The following is a 20,236-nucleotide window of genomic DNA, read 5'->3' as shown; positions in this document are numbered from 1 at the left end:
CTCTGTGTTTATGTATGCATACACCAGTCTCTTGAGCTGAACTGGGCTGCTTTTATCCACAGTGGAATCCCCAAAAGACTGTGTATCAAAGACAAGAGCATCCAGGAAAGCCTTGACCACTGTGTCCAACCCCCAATCCGGTCTGGGGAGCCGATAGAAGAACAGTATGTCCTTTGCATGTGATGGCAGCTGCTCCTTATAGAAATTGTGCTGCTTTGCTGTGGCTTCTATCTTCCATGTTTCAGCCCCCACTTGGAGTTTCAGGGCTATTTTACCTTTCCAGGCAGCTTTCTCTCTTTTGCTGCACTTTAGGAGCAGCAGGAGCTACTCCTGGCTTTTAAAATTGAGAAAAACACTTCTAATGCCTTTCCCCCAAAATCTCCCCCTTTCCCCCAAAAGCATTCTCTTAGCTGCCCCTACAAACCAACAAAAAGGCAGTGGCACCCTCTCCTGTGCTACTTCAATTGTTATGTCTCAAGCACACTTCATCCCTTCCCTTTGTACCCTACATACCAACTCATCCTGGTGCAGTTTCTCTCTAACTATTCGTTGCGTTCAGGAAGAAGAAATCTATATAAACTAAGGCTTATAAAGTCTCCATTTTTCTCTGAGGACTACTCGTTTCAATTAATGCGCCCAGGGAGTTAGGAGCATAGGGATATTATGAGATATGAAGTTACATACCCATAATTAATTCACAAAATCATTTTTCCATACCAGAGGGATACATCCAACACGTAAATGAGCTCAGGTGAGACTACTGTTTGTATGCTCCACGGAGACCACATATCAGAGTGCATCCTGATGCTATGAGCAAGCTGGAGCGGCAGAAACAACTCAATATCACAGCAGCAATACTACAGAAATGACATCAGCCTCAAAAGTCCTGGCATTTTGTTCTCTACCCCAATACCAAGCCTGCTGTAAAGCAACCAAACACTGCAACCAGTTTTGCTTCACAATCAAAGGGGCTGGAGGGTGGGAGAATGTGACACAGCAGGTTTCCTGGTAAAGCTATCCATAACAAGTATACCACCTGACAGTTGATATTCCTGGGATTCTGCCTGTGGGGTGTGTGTGTGTGTGTGTGTGTGTGAGTGAGAGAGAGAGAGAGAGAGAGAGAGAGAGAGAGAGAGAGAGAGAGAGATGAGGGACCACACTATATTCACTCTTACCTGGAAATAGATAGTGCCAAATGGACCTACTCATTAATCCCTAACTTGTGAAAGATTATTAACCATGACTTCCTGTGAGGCTCTTGCCTAGTTGGAAGCTTCTTCCTCCAGTCCCTACCAGCTATTCAGTGATGGCAAGGGCATCAGAAGTTTCTTGTCAGCAAGCTAGATGGTGGAAATCTGTGGGCCAGAAATGGCCCATAGGTTGCCAACTTATTTATTTATTTATTGCATTTCTATACCGCCCAATAGCCGAAGCTCTCTGGGCAGTTTACAAGAAGAAGTGTAAGAATACTCCCGCCAAGTATTTAATCTGGTTGTTCCCATTAGCAACATTTAGAAAGAAACCTAGAGCTAAATTAATTGATTTCAGAAACCACACATCTGCAATAGGACTGAAATGAAGAGAACTATTCAAGAGGTTCTCTCTCAACAGAAATCAACATTAACAATGCTAGATTTCCCAACTAAAAACATCAGAAAATGCCTTTCATGGTAAACATTTAAGCCAATTTAAAAGAGTAAAGTAATAGTTGGCAAGAAGCTGAGCACATGGCTCAAGACTCAGAATTTTGGTCCATCACCTTTCAAGCATTTATAGAACACAGCACAAGTATTAAGAATAACTGAAGTTTAATTTTGATACTGAATGAGACTCACAAGCTAAAGATTCCTGGGGATATACTACAAAGGATAAATACCAAAGGATAAACACCTCTTTCCACACCCCCAAGTTTAGTTTACTGCATTAACTACCAGTTTTGTCTGCATGAATTATTGACAGTGAATTATAAGAAAACAAAGGCTACGGAATTTGGTATTTATTTTTATTTATTTATTTAATTTATATACCGCCCCATAGCCGAAGCTCTCTGGGTGGTTTACAAAAGTATAAATATAAATGTTTGCCCCTTCTCGTTGCCAAATATGAGTGTTGCTGCTTGGAGACCATTTAATCTGAAATATAGTTCTCCACCTCCTATTTCACTTTTACTCATCTTCAACTACAAAATGACTTTTGCCTCTCTTCAAAGTCACAAGTGACTCAGAGAAATTGGGATCTGAAAGTTGCCTCCCACTGTCATCCAAAAGCACGTGCCTTCTACTCTCCAACCCAAAAGGAAGACCTACCATTGGTCATTAGACAGCCATAACCTGGAGTCAGTAGCTAGATATAAATACCTTGGAATCACCTTTTCAAAAACTGGCAAATGGGATAAACACATAAAGGGGACGGCTGAGAAAGCCAAAAATTCTAGAGGGGCGATTTTAAGGTTTTCAACTAGTAGGGAAGGGCATTTAATTTCCCCATTTTTAGAACTTTATTGTTGTAAACTACTGCCGCAAATGTTTCATGGGGCCTCGTTATGGGCAAATTCAAATTTGGCTGAGCTGGAGTCAGTACAACATGCTTTTTTAACAAGAGCCTTAAATGTAGCAAGAAGCACCCCAAGGGCCGTGATAAGGACTGAAACAGGTCTTTTACCTATATCAGGCTTGGTAATGAAGGCAGAGGCCTGCTTTTGGCTTAGATTCATTTTCCACTCAGGACTGAAAGCCTGACTGATGGGTAATAAACAGTACCAGCAACTAAGATTAGGAGTGTGTTGGTAATCAGCACCGGTCTAGAAAGCCCTCAATATCAGTTCTGGAAGCTAAGTTGCAGGATGTAGATGGCTTGCACACATGCTTGCATACACACACCAAATCATACCTGATACAAGTGTCTATTAAACAGTACCCCCTATGGAAGACAGGAGTAAACAGCTCACACGTTTACTCTACAACACAGCTATTCCTGAGGAACTTGCTGCCAACATGCAATTCCTTAAGCTCTTTTGTTGTAACGTGACCATGTAAGTCCTGAAAATAAGAGGCTCCGTTAAAATGTATACATAAGAAGAGCCATGCTGGATCAGTCCAGCTCCATTTTTTTGTGGTGGTATAGAAATGCTGGAATATGTGATTGTTCCAAAGTACTCTGCAGCGTTGAAGAAGCTGCTACCTTTCGAAAAAGTCTTTGAGATTTTGCCATTTAGTGTACATAATTGTTTGTGGTTTTTTAAAATTGATTACTGTTAAACGTAATGAATGTCAACTCTGCTTCTGATAACTATGTTTGTTGCTGTTAACAGGTTTTCTGAATCATTCACTCTAAGCGGATGGCAAAATTTTGTTTGCAACTTCACTTGGAAGGATTTGTGATGGAGACCAAAGTGATAGTTTCTGTTTGTTGTGAATCACTCAGATGGCCTGTTTATGACAAAAGGCAGCGGCGGCGGCAGCAACAACAACATGGAGCTGACCACAAACAGAATGGAATTGGAATCCATTCCTTAGACAGAAGGCAAGCAGAGACAGGCACCAATCATGCTTTTCATCTTAGTCTTGAATTGTGTCCAGCAGATTGTTCAAGTCTTCTTTGTCTCTCATCATCTCCTTATTGGTAATGAGTTTGAGACAAGAGTTTTAGGAAGTTGAGCATATATACATATACATATATGTATAGGCATATGCACACTGTGATCCTGTTCAGACAATATGCTAAGCCACTGAGGTTAAGCATTTTAAGCTAAACATTATGGCTTAGTGTGTCATGTAAACCATGACTTAGAGCTTCATGTGAATCATTCATAACCATGGGGCTAAGTATTTGCTGCAAAAGAGTTATCAGCCTAACCGTGACTTGGCGTGTTGTCTGAATAGGCACACACTTAATTCTGTGAGGCAGTATCCAATACATAATGTTCCAAACTGTTTGCAAAGCAACAAGATGACAAAACAGTGTGTTGGAAGTTGGATCGAGGTTCACATCCCAGCTATGTGACTGTAAACACACACCTTTCAGCCTGAAACATGAGATTTAGTTGCCTGCTTGTCAATGCTAAGAGCATATGCCAAGCAAGCTTCACAAAGTATTCTGCAAAAAAAAAGCTGTATGACAAATTATTATTATTAAAAATAAATAATAGCAACATCTGTCACTTTGTGTGAGTAACCAGGTTTTCAAAGCTAAAGGCCATAGACAGATTGACTAGTGGGGAACGCTGGCTGACTGCATTTGCTGTACATTACGTACACTATCCATCTACTTTAAATGCATCCTTGCTCTACAGTATTGCTTTCACTCCACTGGAGGTCATTCTCAAATGCACCTCACCCGGAGAAGTATTTTTGGACCTCACCTGGAGAAATATTTTTGCAATGTCCAACACCATGACCACCTGAGGATGGCTTGTGAAAGGAAATATATGAAGAAGAGGAAATAGCTCATCCAGTCTCCACATCTGTATATCAATACTTGGCTATCAATCAAGCCATGTACATCTTGAAACATAATAGAATATTCTTTACTGGAAAATTGAATAAACTGCATCCTGTCCTTACAAAAATCAGTAACGATAAGTGATGAAAAACTAAGTATCAATCCAATGTAAGAATTTATCAATAAGAATTTATACTTACTGGTGGGAAGTCAAAATCTATCTGGCTTGCTAAGTTTAATACATAATCAATTCGAAATTGATTATCTGGATTGGCTAGCTCAACTGGAGGTGCCAGGTTTCCCATTGCTGTCACTATTGTCTGTAGGAAAAGAGATGTTAAAAAATGTTATCAGACAGCGATGAATTAAAATATTAGTTCAAAGCAACCAGGATAGGATCATGGACTTACCTCTATAGCTTCTTTAATATTGTTTTTAATATCCTGAATTTTCATTTTTTTCTCCCTGTAACCAAGAAGATAACAAATTAAATTTTTAGATTGTGAAAAGGTAGTTTTGAAGAGAAAAACAAAGATCAAAATAAATTTTATCAAGAGAAATAATCTTCAATAAATCAGCTAGCTAGCCACATGCTAGGCATGAATTATGTACGTATGCAGATCCAGACAGCTTCTCTAACTTGGGGGCTGCGGAGAGGCAGGGGCGGGGGAGAGAAAGAGAAGAGGAATTGATTGTGATTTCTAACCCATGTTGCTCTTATGATAATAAATCCACAATAGTGTAACAAAGTTGCATAGTCTTAGATGGATAAAATCACTCGCACTTTGGATAATAGAAAATCAAGGGACAATATTTTAACAACCTCTCCCCAGTTGTTCAATTGACAGAATTACACAGTATCAGAAATGCTTATGTATTTTCAGTTACATTTTTTGAAAACTGAGTAAGAGAATAATTATTCTCCACCTTCTACCTGCCAAACACCAGCAACAGACAGTGTTTGGAGCAGAGTAAGTTATCACAGACTCTTAGTCACACAGATAAAAGCTCAATCTTAAAAAAACAAAACTGGATGAGGGGACAATAAAATCCTTTTCCTAATTTGCTTGTTGATACCTTGGTACAGTGATAGTTGTACCATTTTTAAACAAAATTATAGTCTAAAAAACTATATAAAATTGTCTGAACAAAAACACTTCGATCACCTCTATGACTGAGTTTGCGTGACATGAGAACCCAGCCTAGGCAGCCAGCCATGGTGGGTTGCTGGGTTTTCTGAACCTGGCGTATTTTCCACGGTGTGTGTGTGTGTGTGTGATTTTCACGAACAAGCCACTCAGAGAACCCATGGCTTGTTGTAGGGTTGTTCACACCTATGGTCAACCAAGCCTTATTGTGGGTTGCAATGATCAACTACAGAACCTCTTGGCTAGAAAAAAGCCCACACTGCTCTTCATGGTATTGCCAGAGACTATCCCCCCACGGATGCCCAAACAGCAATTTGGAGAGACTGGCCCTTGTTAGTCACCTTCCCATCTACCCCACCTAGTGCTTCAGGAGTACGCAAATTAGTTTGTAATTATTATTCTCTCCCCCCGCCGTCCTTTCGCAAGTGCACAGGAGCACACTTTAGCCAGTCTGATATCTGTAGTCTTGCCTGGTCAATTTCCTTGTATGTTTCAGTTGTCAAAGGGAAGCCTGAAGTAGAGTAGGTAACATACAAGGAAACTGACAAGACGAGGCTGCATATAGGCTAATTTGCACACAATTGTGATGGACCGGGGGGGGGGGGGGGAGAAATAATAATAAGAGAAAAGAGGAACCTAGTAATGCATTTCAGAAGCACCAAAATGGAGAAAAAAGGCAAACAGTTCACAAAAAAGGGAGGGGAATATCTCCTTTTGCAATGTAACCCTCTTGCTTTTAAGTATTGAACTGACACGTCTCAATGTCCCCAACATTTTCAACATTTCTTCAAGTTTCCACCTATTCCAGAAAGGGAAGTTATTAACTCCCTTCTCCTGACCATCACATTTCGTTTTTGAAGCAGTTACTGCTGCAGTTACTATACTTCAGCAAATGTGTGCAAATCTCACTTTTTTTTAAAAAAAAAAAACTCCCTGAGAAAGTGGCCACATAGAACTGAGTGAATGGGTCCCCCCTTCTCTTACTATTATTTCTCCCCTGTCTTTTGAAACTGTGTAAATCAGTCCAAAAATGCATATGTACCTACCTGTCAGGATCAACACATTTTCATGCTGCTCATTGTTTTAAGTTTTAGAAATTAAACTTGACTTTCAAAATAGATTTGATTGAAAGTAGGATTTTCTTTTAAGATTTGCACTCTCTCCAAATTCCTATTATTCACCACATTTATCTTCCCAGTTAAAAAAAGAAGCCCCAAGTCACCACATCAGTTTTTCAAGTGACCCAATAAGTTAATTGATAAAAATGTGAATAATTTCAAGTTAAAGTCAAAATGTTGGCTGGATCCAGCACAACACATAGTACCATCAAAGGACTTTGGTACCAGATAGAAGGGAAAGGCTTGATCAGAGCATGACTTGGTGCATCCCTAAATGTCTATCAGTGTATCAATAATTTTAATAAGAAATGGAAAAAGCAACTGTTTTTGAAATCTTATACATAGGATTAAAAAGGCATTTCCCCCATGGCTTCATTCTAAAATATTTCATAATCTAAAGCTGTTTAATTTTTCAGAACCACCCCCAAATAAAAACAGCCCGGGGTGGGAACGGGATACCCATACCCTCTCTTGAATTTTTCTGGTTTTTTTTACCTAGGCCTTCACATCTCTAGTCAACCGTGCATTGGATGTGAAGCTTGCACATTGCATAGTGCAAAGAAATATCCTCAAAACAGCACTGTGCTTTTGCAAGTCCCATTTATTACTATTAATGCTAGTATTAGTACTGGTGGGTAAGCAATGCCTTTTACCTTTAAGAGGAATTTTCTAAAAATACGTCAAGAGGATTTAGTCAAAATGACTATGTAGGCTTAGGTTCAAAAAATGTGGCTTAATTGGTTTGTGGTTCAAAGCTTACAAATATGCAGCTACAGAACACTTCACTACACACCTTCACTGTGATGAATAGAATGAACTCTCAGGGAGAGGCACTAGGCAGATTGTATAGATTATAATGGAACATAGGGGAGGAGATATGGTTTAAATGCTTACCACAAAAATCAATAGTTATAAGGAGTCAGTGCAGATTTTTTGAGCAGAGTGTCATGTACTCCCTACTGTCAACGGGCACTGTTAGAACTTTTTGTCCAGTGATATGTAACTACGGTCATGTATGTATATATAAACACACACACACACACACTTGTACATTCACGCACGTTGTGGATTGCAACTTCTACATGATTTCTCTCATTAAGAGCTTCTGGTGGAATTCCAGGTTATTGGGGAGATACGTAAGAACATAAGAAGAGCCATGCTGGATCAGAGCAAGAGACCATTAGCCCAGCATACTGTTCACTCAGCCAACCAGCTGTTGATCAGGAATCTACAAACAGGACACAAGTGCAACATCACCCTCCCACCCATATTCCCACAGCAACTGGTGCATATAGGCTTACTGCCTTTGATACTAGAAAAAGCACATAGCCTATTAGCCATTGATAGCTTTCTACTCCAGGAATTACTTGATGTATTTTAAAGTGGTGCAGAATTCCTGCAATTGACAAACTCCCAGGTAGTCATCATTGCCTTTGCCACTCAAGTCCCTATTTCTGTTTGTGTTACAATGGCCCTATAGCATATTTAGTGTAAAAAAGAAAAGAAAAAGAAAGAAAGAAAAGAAAAAAGAGTCTTATTGCAGGAATAAACATATAATTGCAATTTGTGTTTTGTAATGTTTACAATATGTATATTTTCCATGACAATTGTGTTTCCTACAGCATGAGATACATTAAGAGTTTGACTAATAACTTACTTTCAAGTGCAATTTAGTAACAGTTCAAGGACTTACAAAATACAATAAATGTGTTGCTTTATAGAAGCACTAAGCATTAAAATCAATTTAGCCTGTTGACTTCAGAAATGTGCAAAAAGAAAATGCTATTTTTAAAGTTATTACTGCTCAAAAAATTGCCAGATAACTTTAAAACGTTTTATCTTAATGGTGTTTTCCTAGGACAGAAGGATAGATGGGTTTTTTAAAACCCACCAATACATCTTATCATCCCCCATTGCATTATTTTATATGAAATATTTTAAAGGGTGCATAGCAGACACATACAATTTCAGCTGCTAGCCCTCTGCTGCATTTTGGTCAGATGTACAATCTTCTCTCAGGACCAAGTTCAAGGGAAGCCTGTTCTTCTGGTATGAAGCCAAAAGGCCTGTGCACATCGCTCAATTGCTGGGCCTTGCAACCATCACCTTCCCTCACCCTTGAAAGTTTTCCAAGTTTAAAAAACTGAGTTAGTTTCATTAAATATAATATATTATAGATAGATAGATAGATAGATAGATAGATAGATAGATAGATAGCATTTGGTCAGATAAAGATGAAATGTGCCTTAAAAGAACAACAAAGCATAGGGGGAGAGGGCAAAGAGGCAATTACCATTTGATCTGGACCATGTACATGTACCGTTGGAGTAATCATGTTTGGGAGGGAGGAGTGGGGTGAACAGGATTCACCCTGCATCAGAAAAACTGAAACCTACTCCTGTTTGAAAGTTGCATTTAAACTGTGTCAAAGATCATGATATGACAACTTCCCTGATATTCAAGACCTGGAATAAAGATAACTGCATGTTTGCCTTAAGAGCTTTTTCTCGTGAAGACTGCCGAATTGGTTTTTACATATAATCATAGAATTATGATTATATGTTTATCCTTTATTTATTTACAATATTTATATACTGCTCTATATCTAAACTAGATTCTGGAATGGTGAACATAAGAAATAAAAAGTAAAAAGATTCAAACAATACATTAAAATCGTTCATTTTAAAATAGAATACCAATAAAAACTGTGGCTGATCAATTAAGGAATGCTTCCTGGAAAAGAGCTGTTTTCAGGATACACTGGAAACAGCACAATGTCTCTGCCTGACATCCAGGGGCAGGGAATTCTAAAGAAACGGGGCCATTACACAAAGGCTTTTCTCTTGGTAGACTCCAATCAGGCTATACGTCTATGTGGAACTACGAGAAGCATGTCCTCTGATGACCTCAATGACTGGGCAGGTTGGTAAGGAAACATAGGAAGCTACATGACACTGAGTCAGACCATTGGACTATCTAGCCCAGTATTGTCAACACTGACTGGCAGCAGCTCTCCAAGGCTTCAGGCAGGATTCTTTTCCTTGCCCTACCTGGAGAAGCCGGAGATCGAACCTGGGACCTTCTTCATGCAAAGCAGGTGCGCTATCATAGTTTTATCAATTAGCCTTATTTGGTCACTAGAAAAACTGGTGTGGTAACTCAAGGCTTCTTTTTTTTTTAACTGGGAAAGTAAATGTGGTGAATAATGGGAATTTGGAGAGAGTGCAAGTCTTAAAAAATTACTACTTCTAATCAAATCTATTTTGAAAGTCGAGAAGATCACTGGAGGCTCAAGAGGCCCAAGTGGCTCAGAGTTCCTTTTACCAGTTTCAGATGGTTCAACAGCTATGGCTCTAGTGGACAGGGATAGCTTGGACACAGTGGTACAGGCATTAGTAACCTCAAGCCTGATTACTGCAATGTGCTCTATGTGGGGCTGCCCTCAAAGCTGCTCCAGAAGCTGGAGCTGGTGCAGAATGCAGCACCTCAGCTAATGCCAGGAGCTGTCCCTTTTCAGCATGTAACTCCTTTGCTGAGAGAACTGCACTATTTGCTACCAGGCCAGGTTTAAGTTCTGGTACTAATGTACAAAGCCCTAAACAACTGGAACCACAAACCAATTAACAGCTCTAGTTTGCCCAGTAACCATCAGACCTTACTCGCAGAAATGCTATATCAATCATGAGGAATGCATGTCATCTTTGTTTACTACTTTGTTTTTGTGAATGGAGCAGAATGGAGCAGAACTCTAGAAAGAAGAAAACAAAACAAAAATGTCCAGTGTGCAGATTTCTGAGTAGCCATGTATAAGACTGCACTAGCAGTTGCAAATTAATAATGGGTAATTAATTAGATTTGCATCACTGTTTAGTAAAAATGAATGACCATCAATTGAAATCTTGATTTAAACCAGTCCCTTAAATTTGTCTTTTGTTTTTGCTGACTTAAAATGCCTTAATTTAAACCAGTCCACCTAATTTAAAATCGGGGTTTTAAGCATGTTCGCAGCAGACCAACAGGTTCAAAGATAAAATTAAGTCTTAAAGGGTCTCTTACATCCAAAATTGTCTCCTGCATCACACTGACCCTAGGCAGAAAGCCTCCTGCATTAAATAATCACAATCCTATCCAACAGATATGAATTGCCGATATTCCCTTATTTGATTTTAAGTTAATCTTTGCACTGACATGTGCAGAAAATGACAGTTCAAGTCCTTCAATCAATATATGTCAGATTCACTCAATACAGAGAGGTATAAAGGCTTAAAAATGTGCAGGCAGTGACCCTGTTCAGCCATAATGGCAGCTTTTGGCAGCAATTCATAACCCATGCAATTTGTAGCCCACAAATTATGGGAATGCACACCATGTGTGAGCCGCTTCTGGTTTCCAGCAGCAACCTATGATGCAGTATTTGTAGGTTGTTTCCATAATATCCAAACCCAAGCACTTGGGGTTGTTTGTGGGTTAAACAACCCCAAGTTAACCCAAGAACAAACCATGGATTAACTTGTTTAACCTATGAACCCAAATACCTGAGTTCGGACATCAGGGAACCAACCTACAAATGTCGCGTTTTAGTTTGCTGCTGGAAACCTGAAGCAGCTTGCGTGCACGTCCTTACAATTTGTATGCAAATTAACCTATCAACAGCCGTTACATTTGAACTGGACCAGTGTCTGCTAAAATCACAGTAGTTAAAAACATACACTTCTAATTCCCAGTCACTCTTCTTTTACAGTATCTTATTTTTCTCCCATCACACAAGCTGTTAAAACTCAAAGCATCTCAAGTTCTACTATTACTCACATTTTTCAAATGGCTCTTCTTATGACCCTTGATATGCCCTCCCAGGGAGCATAGGATTACTGCCAATATATTGTTTTAAAAATATTTACTATATTTACTTTACTAAACAAACATTTTAACCTGGATTTTGCAACATTCTGGATTGTTCAAATGTAGATAATGTTAGGAAAGTGCACATATCACACTTGCTTGTTTTTAATTCAGTAACTGTTCATATATTCTAATATAAAATCTCAGGGGCGGTTTCCGCACGGAGGGCCTAGAGAGCATCATGAAGCTATTTCTTTCCTTAACAGATGTGCTGCAGTTAGGAAGGGTAAATAAGTGGTGGGAAAACATGAGAGGGTTACAAGTAGTAGATGTCATCATACGGATGCCCATAAAATTCCATGAATGAGGCAGAGCGATGGCACCATAAAAGCTTCATTTGGAACCACCCAGGGAGCCAGATCATTATAGCATCTATTAGTTGAGATTATTCTAATAAAGTTCATGAAGTTTGCAACAGTATTAGTGGGTTGCTTTCTTTAAACTTAAGTTATCTCCATTGCCTCCATACTTCTTGAAAATACTAATATCATACACAAGTATAAAGTTCAAAAGGAAAAAAAAACTCAGAAGGTTTATTATATCAATGACTTTCAATATACATTTAAATTTCTAGGCTTTTAACAATATAGGGTAGTATCCCATGTTACAATGAATGTTAGTTGAGGTTATTCTCAACTTAAGTTAGTTGAGAATAACCTGTCTCATTCATTACTCTACATAGGACTAACACCAGATAGGTGTAAGAAGAATGTATGAATTTATTTATTTATTAAATTTATATACCGCCCCATAGCTGAAGCTCTCTGGGCAGTTCACAAAAGTTAAAAACAGTGAACATTAAAAAGTATACAAAATTTAAAACCATCAAAAAATATTTAAAACAACAGTATAAAACAGTATCCATTTTAAACAACAACAGTTCTGGGGTCCATTATGCTGTTAAATGCCTGGGAGAAGAGAAAGGTCTTGACCTGGCACCGAAAAGATAACAATGTTGGCACCGGGTGAGCCTCATTGGGGGATCATTCCATAATTGGGGGGGCACCACTGAAAAGGCCCTCTCCCTTGTTGCCATCCTCCAAGCTTCCCTCGGAGTAGGCACTCGGAGGAGGACCTTAGATGCTCAGCGCAGTGTACGGGTAGGTTCATGTCAGGAGAGGCGTTCCGTCAGGTATTGTGGTCCCAAGCCGTGTAAGGCTTTATAGGTTAAAACCAGCACCAGCATTATGCATGGTATGGAGAAAATAGACATAGACAAGTTTTTCTCTCTTCCCTAACTTCAGAATTCAGAGTCATCCAATGAAGCTGTCCTGGACGGGGTTGCACTCTCCCTAAAGGATTGGGTCCGTAGTTTGGGGGATGCTCTTGGATCCAGAACTGTCACTTGAGGCACAGGTGAACTCAGTGGCAAAGAGCACCTTTTATCAGCTTAGGTTGATATACCAACTACGCCCTTATCTGGACAGAGATAGCCTAGCTACAGTTATCCATGCTCTGATAACCTCTCGTCTGGATTACTGCAATGCGTTATACATGGAAACGGTCCAGAAGCTTCAGCTGGTACAAAACAGGGCAGCCCGTTTACTAACAGGGACTGGCTGGCGAGATCACATTACGCCTGTCCTTTTACAACTTCATTGGATGCCGGTCCAGGTCCGGGCTGATTCAAAGTGCTGGTATTGACATTTAAAGCCCTAAATGGTTTGGGGCCAGGTTATTTGAAGGAACGCCTCCTCCCATATGTACCTGCCCGGACTTTAAGATCATCTACAGGGGCCTTTCTCCGTGAGCCCCTGCCAAAGGAAGTGAGGCAGGTGGCTACTAGGAGGAGGGCTTTCTCCGCTGTGGCACCCTGGTTGTGGAATGAGCTCCCCAGAGAGGTCCTCCTGGTGCCTACACTGTACTCCTTTTGTCGCCAGCTGAAGACCTTTTTATTCACTCAGTATTTTAACACTTAGTTTTAACTTAAATTTAAATTTTACTGTTTTAACTCTGTATTTTAATCTTATATCAATTTTGCTGCGTGGTTTTATCTTGATTGTGCTTTTATACTGTATTTTGTATTTGTGCTTTTAACCTGTTGGTTGTTTTATTATGGTTTTAATTTTTGTGAACCGCCCAGAGAGCTTCGGCTATTGGGCGGTATAAAAATGTAATAAATAAATAGTGGGAGACTCAAGAAACACAAATGAAATTACTTCCTAATGCAGTACCTAGGTAAACTATGGAATTCACTACCACAAGATGCTGCGATACTCACCTGGATGGTTTTAAAAGAGGGTTACAGACATTTATGAAAGATAAAGCTATCAACGGCTACTAGTCATGAAGACTATAATTACCTCCAGTATCACAGGCATTATGTCTCAATACCAGCTGCTTGAGAATAGGAAATGAAGATGCAATTGTACTCATGTCCTGCTTGTGGCCTTCCCATAGGAATCTGGTTGGCTACTGTAGGAACAGAATGCTGGACTACATAAGCCTTTGGTCCGGTCCAGGGCTCTTCCTATGTTTCACTGATTTCAAACAAGACAAAACCATCCTCTAAAAAATCCCAGGTGAGTAAAAACTGCGGGTGACAAATTTCAGAAATTTAGGAGGGGAGAACAAGAGGTGTACCCCGAGTTCAGAAATCCCCTAGCTATTACATTACCATCTAACTCCCCCACCTCCCACCAAATTTGCCTCAGTTCATACACCTATCGCATATGTCACACTCCTCCCCCATCCCCACATACTTAATTTGCAAAACCCTGGGTGGGGTGGTCGTGGAAGAAGGGGAAACAGCAGTTGCATACGTGACCTCTGGAAACATGACCTGCATACATGACCTCTGGAAACTATAGTTTTTAAAATTCCTTTTTACTCACTGACCAGAAAGAATTAAAGACAAAAATCTATAGGTTTCAAAGTTAAGCTGAAGACTGTTTGATCCGCTCCATTCCTTACTCTGCACTGAAGACTTCTGAGCATGTTTAGTCCCTGCATTTTTGACTCATTGACCAGGAGGAATCAAAAGCTATAATTCCCAGAGTTCTTGTGGGCAATGGAGGGCTAAAGCTCACTCAAAAAGCTTCACTGGAGAGCACGGAAAACTTCCTTTTCAGCTGCCATTTCCCTCCCTTTCTCTTGCAGTTGGCCAAGTTTGAGAAAGTGTGTAATAGTAGAGAAAGGCAGTGGTAGTACAGCTTCTCTGGGCTGGGTCTTTCTGAGGTTTGGAGACTTTTCAGGGAAAATCTGGAATTGTTCCCAGTCCATATTGAGATGGACAGGTTTTGCCCATCTCTACTTAAGTGCCCTCTGCGAGCAGTACTCCCTTCTCTTCAGTCTTCTCTGCTTGAAATTACATTCCATGTTATTTTTTTTTCTTTCCTCTATATTAGGTATGTGTATGGGCTCCCTCTTTTTAGTGAAACACGGAATTAGCTGAACTACTGCAATCCCATTTGTTCATATGAACCACTGACAAAAAGTAACACTTTATGCTTTGTAGGCAAAACTTGTGAAGAAAATCCAGGATGGTGACTCACTGATGCAAGTGTAATAAACTGGGATAATTTGGATCAAAAAGACCAAACAAACTCAAACTTATTCTTAGCCATTAGTGTTACTATACATATTAAATAGTGTTATAGCCTCGGATTTTTCAGAAAGCTGTGAATAAACAAACAACTTCCTCCTCAGTATTGTAACATCTGGCATTTGCATAAGCTTTAAAAAAAGTTAGTTAACCAATTAATATCGACAACTGATTTCAGTAAGGTTTTCAAGAGGGATCAATGAAGAGCCAAGCCAATTCTGGTCACACATTTATAAATGACTGAGGAGACAAAGAAATCCTGTTTTATATGTCCTCTAGGTGTGAACATAGGCTCCAGATCAGTAGTAGATTATGATTTATAAAATGTGGATCAATTCTTGCAAAACAACACTACACTAATTAACAAAGAAATATGAGTCTGCATCCCTTAATCCTTAGGACAGGAATAGGGAACAGGAAGCCAACAGGAAGCCCACCAGGCCTGTCCATCTGATCTACGAGGCTTCAGGTAAGGCCCCTGGAACCAGAAAGATTCCCCATTCCTGCCTTCATGTCTCAAGGACTACTGTTTGCTGTAGACCTCCCCCTAACAGGGGGAGAGGGGAGTCTGTTTGTGGAGAGGGAGAATAATTGCTGAGGCGCTGCCTAAGCTCCACCACCATGGCTCCTCTGCTTGTGTGGTAAGGACAAAAGGGGGCATTCCAGGGTGGATTGGCAGAGGCTTTGTTTCTACTGAATTCAAAGTCCCCTCATTCCCCAGACAAGTTCACTGAATGGGGTGGGGGGACTACACGTTCATTGAATTGGGAGGGAAACTACACCAGTTATTTCCCCTTCCATTAAAATTAACTTTGACCCTGTTCAAATGACATGCTAAGCCACTGTGGTTAAGCATTTTGAGCTAAACATTATGGCTTAGTAGGTCATGTGAACCATGATTAAGTGTGTTGTCTGAACCATGCCTAACCATGGTGGATACATAACAACAGTTTAAACATGCTCTTACCATTTACTGCAAAAAGCTTAGTGGCCTAACCATGGCTTAGCGTGTTTTCTGAATGGGCCCTTTCTTTTATAATGCAACCCAACTGCAAAAAGCAGGGGAGAGCCACCCTCTAAACCTTCCACTCTGACTGGCTCAAGCATGGCTGGGCCTAAAGACTGGCAGCTCCTCTGCTGACTTTTCTCCCCCCAACACACACACACACAATTATAAGATTTCTCTGCCCTTCTTTTTACAAATTGAAAACCAGTTAAGTTCCAAAAATTCACTTCCTTGTGCATATTTATTTAAAGTAGCAATGTGATGAAGCCAAAATTAAAAGACAGGAGAAATTCTTGGAATTTCATTTTCCAATACCAAAACAGTTTGACTATCTTCTAGATCATAGCAATGAGCACTATAAATGCCCAGCAGTACTGTAAATGTATCTACCAGATTGACCATCACCTAACCGTCTCCATTAAAATTTTGCATTAGTACTTAACGAAATTTTTCAGCAGCTTTGGACAATGTGTGGAAGCAAGAATGCTAGTCTGAACAGATAGCAAACTCCTGATTCTGCCCTGGCTCTACCCATCATTCACCAGGTTATACCACTGCTCCTTGACCAACCACATTCTATCCTAGCTTCACTTTTAACCTAAAATTCCATAATGGCTCTTCCCAGATCAATCAGATTCAAATGCGGTTCTATCTTGTCAACCTTGGGGCAGTATTTCTGATAGCAAAATTTGGCAGCCCTAAAATATCCTTGGTTATATACGTTTAAAACTATGATTTCCAAGTCTGACCTATTTCTTATTTGCATAGAAAACTGAAGATTTCCTTGTTATCTTTGCTGACAAAATACTTCTATTGATACATAAAGAACCTGAAATCCAATACACAAGGCACAATATGCTGGGAGAAAAGGAGATTATAGCTCAGCATTTCACAATTTGGGCCATTCCGGATGTATTGGTCTCCAACTCCCATCAGCTCCAGCAAATAGGATTAAAGATCAAGGTTGAGGTGAACTGCAATCGAAAAAGTCTAGAATGGGGGGGAGGGGTTGCGGCTTTCCAGATGTTTTGAACTACAAGTCCCATCATCCCTCACCATTGGCTATGTTGGCTAGGGCTGATGTGAGTTGCGGGCCAAAACACACAGAGGGCCACGAGTTACCCATCCCGGCCTGGAGGGACCCAGGATGGGAAAAGCGGTTACAGCTTGTGCAGGCATTGCATTTTATTCCTTGCTTCCTGTACCGATATGTGTGTGTGCTCCATTTAGCTCTAGGGAGCTGCAAACCCATATTCAAACAGTGACTAGAATAAATTGACCAAAGGTATGCTAGTTAGGATGTAAATACAGTGTGAAAAGGTTAATTTTGGCCTTCTGGTCTATGGTATGTTTAACCCCATGTTCACTTTTCCCTTTGCTTTACACCATGCTCCTATTTAAAAACCAACAGAAAATTAAGATGCATTTCTAATCTCTTTCTCATAGAAAGACATGAACTTGAAACAAATTCTTCTCAAAACCAAATAAACTAAAAATCTGTAAGTGCAGCATAATACAGTGCTGAACAAAAAGCTGATCATTTGTCAAAAATACTGAGGCTTTCAAAAGGTGCAATGTGTTATTTATTAATATGCACAACATACACCAGGGGTATGTTGCCTTTACCCCACAGGCCAGATGTTGTTGGGAGGCGGGGTGTGGAGCTGTAGCCCTTAACATCACCCCCGCTTTTTTCTTTGTTGGTGGCCAGGGTTGGGACTTTACTGCTCATCCCAATCCCCGCCTCTCATCCCCATTGCTACCTCCGAGTTCAAAGATATCAGCAAGGTTGAGAGGTGGCAGGACTCCATGATCTTTTCTAACCGAGCAATTTATTGCACACTCATGATTGGCCACTTACGGAAGTTTGCGGGTTCATTTCTCCTCCTGTGCTATCCCCTGGACTATCTGGGTGGTTTTGTGGGTTTAAAACCCCCAGAGATAATGTGGGAATAACTGGGAAATTGCACCCATCTCCCATTTTGTAATCTCCGTGTTGCACTGTAATTACGCCATCAGATGGCACTGTCTCAGTAAAGTCAATTGAGCACATGGAACAGGAATTTCAAATCACATGGCTGTCCGTGTAATGCCGCCAATCACATCCAAGGAAGAAAGCAAATGCAGATAGCCATGGTAAGTTAGCACTCTTTAAAAAAAAATGCAGGGAAGCTCTATGTCATAGATGTTCAAGTAGGGGGAAAAAGCATTTAGGCTGACTGACTGACTTAATTTTTATTACCGTATTTCTTCAACTGTAAGACACCATCGATTGTAAGACACACACTAATTTCAGTACCACCAACAGAAAAAAAAACCCTAAGATGCACCAGCGATTCTAAGATGCACCCCATTTTTAGAGATGTTTATATGGGGGAAAAGTGTGTCTTAGAATTGAAGAAATAGAGTACTTATTTTCCAGAACATCATTTTATTTATATCATTATTCTTCAGTACATAGTTTGCATCCAAGTTACTTGAAGGATTATCTCCTCTCATATGTCCCTACCTGGACCCTAAAATCATTCTCAGAGATCCTTGGTTTGGGAGCCCCTGCCAAAGGAAGTGAGGTGGGTGGTTACCAGGAGGGTCTTTTCTGATGTGGCGCCCACTTGTGGCAATGAGTGTCCCAAAGAGGCTCACCTGGCACCTACATTGTGCTCTTTCCAGCGCCAGGTGAAAATAAAATCTTTTTATTTTCCCAGGCATTTTAGCCTTCCTGTTCTGTTGTTTTAAATCTGTCACTGTATTTTAAAACTTTGCGTTGCTGCTAGTTCATATCTTGGTTTTATACTGTAGTTTTAAACTTTACAATGTATCTTATGTAGTATTTTATGGTTTTTATTGTTATGAACCACTCAGAGAGCTTTGGCTATTGGGCGCTATAGAAATTTAATAAATAAATAAATAGAGGCTAAGGCCTGGTCAATGCTCTTTTATCCCATATCTATAGGTTCATTAAATACTAATAACCACAATGACAGGTTGCTCACCTGTAACTGTAGCTCTTTTAGTGATCATCTGTGAACTCACACATATGGGTTATGTGCCTGCACAGAACAATAATTTGGAACATTCTAGAGCTAAATGAAGTTTTAGGCAGGAGCCCCATCTACCTCCTCTGTGCATGCTCCAAACATGGCTCCTGCCTGCCTCTCAATTCTGAGTCTGCCACAGTGGAGGAATAAAGGATGCAAGGCATCGAAGGGGGGAGGAGGGTGGGTTGTGGGAGTTCGCGAATGGCCACTTGAAGAACCACAGTTACAGATAAGCAACCTGTCCTCCTTCTTCGTGGTCTGACTGAAAAGCAAGAGATTTACTGGAGGAATTGGAAGAAAGGGCTGATCTGCTAAAAGCCATATCAGTGCGAGCTCTGATATCCAGGCAGTAGTGTTTGATGGAGATAATGGACCGAGCCTAGGTCGCTTTGACTCCTACAATGGAACTCAACTACTAGCTCCTCTCACTCTCCGCCCTCCTCTTCCAGCCACTATGCAGTCACTGCTGGCAATACAATCCACCCAGCTGCTGCTGGCCCTTACCATGGAGACACCTTCTACCACCTCATCTTTGGCGCAGGACAACTATTGCTCAGACTCGTCTTCCTATTCGTCTGTCCGTACCTCAAACTACACACCAGATGCTGCCAATGTAATAAGACCATACACGGAACAAATCCTCAGAGTGGCAAATCCCTTGGGCTAGACAATACTGCATGTAATCAAACACTCTTGAGCGAAACCGTCTATCCCTTGGCCATGTCTAGAAAAATAGAAAACATATGGAGGGTCCAGGCAGAGGACTGCTTCTTCCTTTTCAAGCAGCCTACAAAGAATTCAAATTCAGTAAAATCTTTTTCAGGAGGACAGGAGAGAGGGGATATCTACCAATTACTATTTTCTAGCCATTGCACTTGGGGTGAAATCTCCAGTCACCAGAATTTTTGTCTTTTAAAACATAGCCTAACTCACCCATTACTCTAAATGCATTTTTAACAAATACCAGAGAGCATGAAAGTACCAAAAAAAAATTAAAAAAAATTAGATACTCCAATAGAAGGCTAGCACTTTAACAATGAATA

General features: G+C 40.3%; 1 protein-coding gene across 3 annotated transcripts in view; it reads right to left on the bottom strand.

Moving 5' to 3' along the window:
* GNAS (GNAS complex locus) overlaps positions 1-20,236 on the bottom strand; it is a 226,803-nt gene that overhangs the window by 94,741 nt on the left and 111,826 nt on the right. For all 3 annotated transcript variants that reach the window (XM_063146684.1, XM_063146702.1, XM_063146693.1), the window contains exons 3-4: positions 4,851-4,905; positions 4,641-4,760 (exon numbers count right to left, since the gene is read on the bottom strand). In XM_063146684.1, the coding sequence (XP_063002754.1) occupies positions 4,641-4,760; positions 4,851-4,905 (175 nt within the window). The remainder of the gene's footprint in view (positions 1-4,640; positions 4,761-4,850; positions 4,906-20,236) is intronic.

Source organism: Elgaria multicarinata, chromosome 1 (genome assembly GCF_023053635.1).
Source record: "Elgaria multicarinata webbii isolate HBS135686 ecotype San Diego chromosome 1, rElgMul1.1.pri, whole genome shotgun sequence".
NCBI classification, from domain to species: domain Eukaryota; kingdom Metazoa; phylum Chordata; class Lepidosauria; order Squamata; family Anguidae; genus Elgaria; species Elgaria multicarinata.
Note: the sequence above shows the minus strand (reverse complement) of the source record. Positions and strands in the feature narration are given on the sequence as shown.